Source organism: Panicum virgatum, chromosome 2K, assembly GCF_016808335.1.
Source record: "Panicum virgatum strain AP13 chromosome 2K, P.virgatum_v5, whole genome shotgun sequence".
Lineage (NCBI taxonomy): Eukaryota > Viridiplantae > Streptophyta > Magnoliopsida > Poales > Poaceae > Panicum > Panicum virgatum.
The window spans coordinates 20,166,656-20,172,381 of NC_053137.1; the positions used below are offsets into that span (position 1 = coordinate 20,166,656).

A 5,726-nucleotide genomic window follows, 5' to 3' on the forward strand; every position below is an offset into this window, starting at 1 on the left:
CAAATACAATGTAAAAGTAGTACAAAAAAGGATTGGAGGGTTCATTTAGACTAAAATATGTTATACAAATATTCATTTAGTATACTTTGCGGGCATTTGAATTTAAACCAAAAAGGAAAAAAATTGAATTTGGCCGGTTACCAGTCAAACCGACCGGTATACCGATACGAACCGTTTGAATTGCGAAATTTGAATTCAAATTTGACTTCCACCGGTACCGACGGGTTTCCAGCCAAACCGGACCGGTATACCGGTACCGGACCGCGCCGGTTTGGCCGGACCGGTCGGTAAGTAAAACCCTGTGTGCGAGTGCGAGAACAGATCAGATACGAACGGATATCACTGATATTGTATTTGTTTTTATATTTGTGTTCGAATACAAAGTCAGATACAAATAGTATTAGTTTTTGTCGGATAAAATTATAATGGATATCGATATCATAAAAATATAACTTTTGAGCATTCGGATATGGATCGGTTACGGATATTAGATACTCGGAATCAGATACGGACGAATAAAAACCCTTTCAGATCAGATCGAATTCGAACACGATCGGAAAATATCTGTACCATTTACATCCTGCCCACGAGACACAAAGAGCGGTGAAGAATATCTATCAAAATGGAGTTTGTGGCCAGGACAGAGCCTCGTGCCGTCCGATTTTGTAAACGGCGTCGGACGTAGTTACCGTTTCGATTAATTAAGTAGGTGGGGATCCCCCGGATTATTCGAACTGTTTTCTTCTTGAAAGGTTTTAATTTAAAAAAAAACCGTGTTGACCGTGGAAACCGAACCCGATCATAGGAACCGACCGAGGAGCCATCCTTCGACGCGGAGAATTCGTGCTCGGCAGCACCCGGTCGACATGTACCCAGAAGCGGAAGCGGCCTCACCTCCCAACCAAACCGTACTCCGCCTTCCCTCGCGCCGCCTTCCCCCTCTCGCGCCACAAGCCCCAAAGCAGGTGACCCCTGCGGGCGGCGGCGGCGGCGGCGATGGCGGACGACGACTACACCGACATGGACATGGGATTCGCCTCTCCACCCACCTAGCCCTTTCCCTCTTCCAACCGTCCCTTGTACAGGTGTCGCGTGAGCGGAGGAAGCTAGGGTTGCGGCGTTCTTAAGGGATTAGGATTGAGGAACTATTGTCTAATCCCATGGGGGTGATAAACCAGTAAACATGTTCCACGGTGGTTTGGCTAATTCCATGGTAATATAGTGTGGGAAATTTCGTGATCCTGGGCACAGTGAAACCTTTGCACGGCAGATGGGCAATAGCTGAAATCGATAGTTTATTTTTAAGACGGAAATTGATAATCTTTCAAATTGGTGACTGATCTTGATCAAATAGATGGCTGTAGGCTTCTTTGTACCCCTTATCAGGAAGCTACACGTGCTTGAATTGTGTGGACTGTGAAGTTACTGATATATGGATGAATGTATGAGATCGTTTCCTTGGAGTTAAGATATGTTATGATACTGATTGGGGGAAGAATGCCTTTATTCTGACTTTTTTCCCTTCAATTCTTGATTTTGGAATTGATTTAGGTTGTTTAATTGAAGCATTGAACAAAGCTGCTCTCTTGTTGTTAATCCGAAGAAGGAAACTGAGTTTGTTTGGACAGTGTACCTTTGGACTGCAAAGAAAATTATGAGATGTTTAAGTTTTCCACTTGTTTGTTGCATCCTTCATGGTTAATTGCTCAACGTAACAAGGCAGACCTTGATTTTGTGGAGTATCTTGAATTACCGCTTAATATTATAGGATGTTGGTCTGTGTTCATTGAGAATCTTGTTGGCTTGGTATACCTATCTAATTATAAAGTTTAAGTTGCTCGTTTGTTGTCTGAAACATTTGTTTCCCTTGGTGATGGCTGGTCTTCATCTTGGTCCAGAACCATCTCTGAAGTTAGTGTGCTTCATGATTTTACTTTGCAACTTAGATCTTCTTATATAATATGAACTCTGTTTGTTTCAGGTATGAGGATGAGCCCCCAGAACCAGAGATTGAGGTGCATGCCCATTTCTGTTCAGTACTCACGTTTATCTTGTGCTTTTGTAGAGGGAAGAATTCTGATTGACTTTTTTAATGAGCAGGAGGGGGCTGAGGAGGAGCTTGAGAACAACAATGAGGATGCTCCTGATGATGTTGTAGGGGCAGAAGTTGAAGACAAGGAACAGGAAAAGAAGGCACGCGATCGGAAAACATCAAAGTATATGACAAAGTATGAGCGTGCACGCATTCTTGGTACCCGTGCTTTGCAGATTAGGTATGATTCTATTTCTTGTATAATACCATTGGATAAATCCTTCTGTTAGATTTAAGTTGACATTGTCAATTACTTTACAGCATGAATGCTCCAGTTATGGTCGAGCTTGAAGGGGAAACTGGTCCTCTTGAGGTAAAGTTGTGCTGCCTTGCAATTGGGACTGGCCCAGTAGAATAATGTTCTTCTGCAGTTGTTTTGGCTGTTAATTTTCATATACCATAAATGAATTTGGTTAAAAGATCTCATCCTTTTAAGTATTTTCTTTTTTGTAATCAACATTTTAGCTTTTGAATTGAAGGTTGGTTGCTTGGATTGGATCTTTAGAAACTCGAGTGTGCAAAGAAACTGCTCTATCAGTGTCCATAAGTTGTCTTTTTTCTGAATCTAAGAAAGATTCAACTGCCAACATATGAACGTGTTTCATGATGAAACTAATTAGAACTCAGTAATTGACATAGACATGTTGGTTGAACAGGAGTTACTATAACTGCTATGGTAGTTTACAGATGCTGATTTTCATCTTGCCACTATGATTTTTTGTAGTGTTAAATTTCTTCTTTCGGATCTCATTATCCCGATTGCTAGTTTCCAACCTAATTAAATCACTGACCATGATAAGCATTTTAGCAGCATTGTTTCACTATTGGTCAAATGCTAAGGCAGTGATTACTATTTAAAAGCTAATATGCTCCACAAAAAAATGGCTTGTAGATATACTTTTTCTTATTTTGGCAGCATTTTCTTGAAGCATGCGATTAGAAAGGATAAAGTCTTCTCACATTTTGATGTCTACTAAGATGCTTTTGCTATCTGCACAAAATGCTTTCAACTTGTATTGCTGCTGAGTAATTCTGCAAGGGTCTGAATAGTTATAACATTTCTAATTTCTGTTATGACATCACAATGCAAGTGTTTAGAGGTACAAATTCACATTCTTATCTCTTACTAAAATATACTCACAATCTTGGTTTGGTTAGCTCTTTTGGATATTATGGTTGCAAACCTTGTTAAACTATAAAAATTTTGAATGTACATTTATAGGTCCTTTGGCTTGAGGAGTCATCAATCTAGAATGGAATTATCCATTACAGGGCCATCCCTTGAATTTGGTGGGATGAACTCATTCCTTATTATTTATGTAATAACCATATTCTTGTGACTTGTGAGGGATGAGGTAGTGCTGGATAACACATTCCATTCCTTAAGCCAAACAGAAATTTGACTGAGAAGGTGGTGGAAGCAGATCGTCTGTTTCTGTATAATAGTATCAAAGTTGTAATCAACAACAAATATTTTAAACTCCAAGCCTTCGACAAAACAAAACTATGACAAGTTCTCCCTCAATTATCATTCACAATATGCCCTTTAATATCGAGTTCTATTTATATTTTTTCTTTTGATCTATGGAATTGCTTCATTGAGTCTAGCCATATTTATTCTTGCTTGTGCAACTTAAATCGCCATGAAAGAACTGAGAGCACGCAAGATCCCATTCACAATCAGACGATATTTACCGGATGGAAGGTGAGTTATTTTATTTAGAAGTAACACTTATGAATGATCTATATTCAGTATGGTCCAATTGGTACATTGTTTTGGCACAGCTACGAGGACTGGGGTGTTGATGAACTCATCGTGGAGGACTCCGGGAAACGTCAAGTCGGTGGGGACTAAGAGCATCTCCAATAGTTCCCAATATATTTTCTCCAAATCTTATTGTTTACCAACTCCCTAAATAGGTATAGGGAGTCAAAATAAACTCCATCTCCAATAGTTTCCAATTTGTATTCCCTAAAAACAGAAATCGTCGCGCCGCCCTTCCCTGCCTCGCGCCAGGACGTGACGCCGCCCTTCCCTGTGACGCTGCCCCTCGCTGATTATCGTGACGCAAGCTCAGCCGCCGGCCCTCTGATCAGTGCGAGAACTGGCCTGCTGCTGCCGCCCCTGCCTCGCGAGCACCTCCTGCCGCCGCCCCTGCTGATCGGCGCCGGCAGACATTGTCTGGAGGAACAGGGGAGGAACACGTCAGGCAAGGAACAGGGCAGGCCACCAATGGCCCAGCACGCCGGCAGGAAGGGCAGGGCGGCCATACGCAGGCCTACGGCGGCGGCGACCACAGAACGCGTCTGCCTATACCCAATGCGAAGGCGACGAACACATGCTACCGTAGGCCTATGCCCAACACTGGAGAAAATGGAAAAAACGGATGGAATTCTATACCTGAACGGCGATGGCGATGGCGCGAAGGAGTGGCCGCGTGGGAAGAAGCCCGTGCGAGGGAGGAGGATCGGGAGTTCGGAAGGCTGTGTATTTTTACGCACAAGTGAGATTAATTTGGCAATTGTTAGAAGATGGGGAATTAGGATGGGAAACCATTGGAGACTATTTTTTTGACTTTTTCCAAAAAATCAAAGATGGAGAAGAGAAATATGGAACTATTGGAGATGCTCTAACCGTGTGTTTGGTTGGGGGTTGGAGCCAGCTAGATTGGGTTGGACCCATCACTATGGCTGTTTGGATGGAATTCAAGGTGAGTTGGGTTGGACCCAAAAGCGAATATTCGGTTGAGATGCGGGTCGGCTTCGTCCGCTGAAATCTGGCGAACGGAGCGAACCCGTTTTCTTCCGTCTGGAGCGCCGTGAGCGGGCGAGCTCGCGCCCCGAGCAGGAGCGGCGCGGGGAGGTAGCGGCGGCGCGCGGGCCCGCGTTGGGGGCGGCGGGGGCGGAGCCGCGTCGGGGGCGCGCCGGCCAGCGTCGGGGGCGGCGGGCGGAGCCGCGTCGGGGGCGCGCCGGCCAGCGTCGGGGGCGGCGAGGGCGGAGCTGCGTTGGGGGCGGTGGGTGGAGCTTGGTCGGGGGCGCGCGGGCCCGCGTCGGGGGCGGCGAGGGCGGAGCTGCGTCGGGGGCGTGCGGGACCGCATCGGGGGCGGCGGGCGGAGCCGCGTCGGGGGCGCGCGTCAACGGCTGTGGGGGGTGGCGGGGGCGACGAGTCCGGCAGCGGGGGCGGTGGCGGGGCGGCGGGAGCGGGGCGCTGGGGGCGGTCCGGCAGTAGGAAGAAGAAAGGAGATGGAGAGAGAAGACTGACATGTGGGGCCCACTAACGGAGTGAGTCTTGCCATCCAACCCGTATTCCCAATTCCCTCAACCAAACATGTGATGGGTTGACTCCATCCCTAAAATCAGAGCTGCAACCAAACAATGGATGGGTTGGCTCCGTTCTCAAAATGAGGGTTGGATCCAACCCAACCCACTGATTCCGCAACCAAACACACGGTAAAGCAGAGTGCTTGCTTCATATGCAAATCTCGCAGTGAAAATTATACATATCTCAGAGTTGTGGCTGTAGCGATGGACTGTGGTGTGTTTAGATCTTGTAAATTTTTAGACAAAATTCACTGTAGCAATTTTTAATTGAAGATTAGGACTAAACATGATCTAATTATTATAAAACTAATTA

The 5,726-nt window shown here is 45.7% G+C and overlaps 1 protein-coding gene across 3 annotated transcripts; it reads left to right on the forward strand.

Annotated features, from left to right (window-relative positions):
* The first annotated feature begins 840 nt into the window (after positions 1-840).
* Positions 841-5,726, forward strand: LOC120670754 (DNA-directed RNA polymerases II, IV and V subunit 6A-like). 3 transcript variants are annotated; one of them, XM_039950906.1, is made up of 7 exons: positions 841-1,031; positions 1,982-2,015; positions 2,101-2,273; positions 2,354-2,405; positions 3,730-3,797; positions 3,878-3,945; positions 5,546-5,726. In XM_039950906.1, coding segments are annotated over exons 1-7 (432 nt in total). In that variant the 5' UTR covers positions 841-996; the 3' UTR covers positions 5,548-5,726. The 3 variants fall into 3 exon arrangements, with proteins under 3 accessions (XP_039806840.1, XP_039806845.1, XP_039806835.1); XM_039950901.1 differs by lacking the exon at positions 5,546-5,726 and having other exon boundaries at positions 842-1,031; positions 3,878-4,711; XM_039950911.1 differs by lacking the exons at positions 3,730-3,797; positions 3,878-3,945; positions 5,546-5,726 and adding an exon at positions 3,315-3,614.

Bases quoted from the DNA above. Each gene is read 5' to 3' on its own strand.
- LOC120670754 (XM_039950906.1), top strand. From the start codon at position 997: ATGGCGGACGACGACTACACCGACATGGACATGGG. The intron at 2,274-2,353 runs GTATGATTCTAT...ATTACTTTACAG, and splicing joins ACCCGTGCTTTGCAGATTAG to CATGAATGCTCCAGTTATGG. The intron at 2,406-3,729 runs GTAAAGTTGTGC...TGTGCAACTTAA, and splicing joins GGGAAACTGGTCCTCTTGAG to ATCGCCATGAAAGAACTGAG.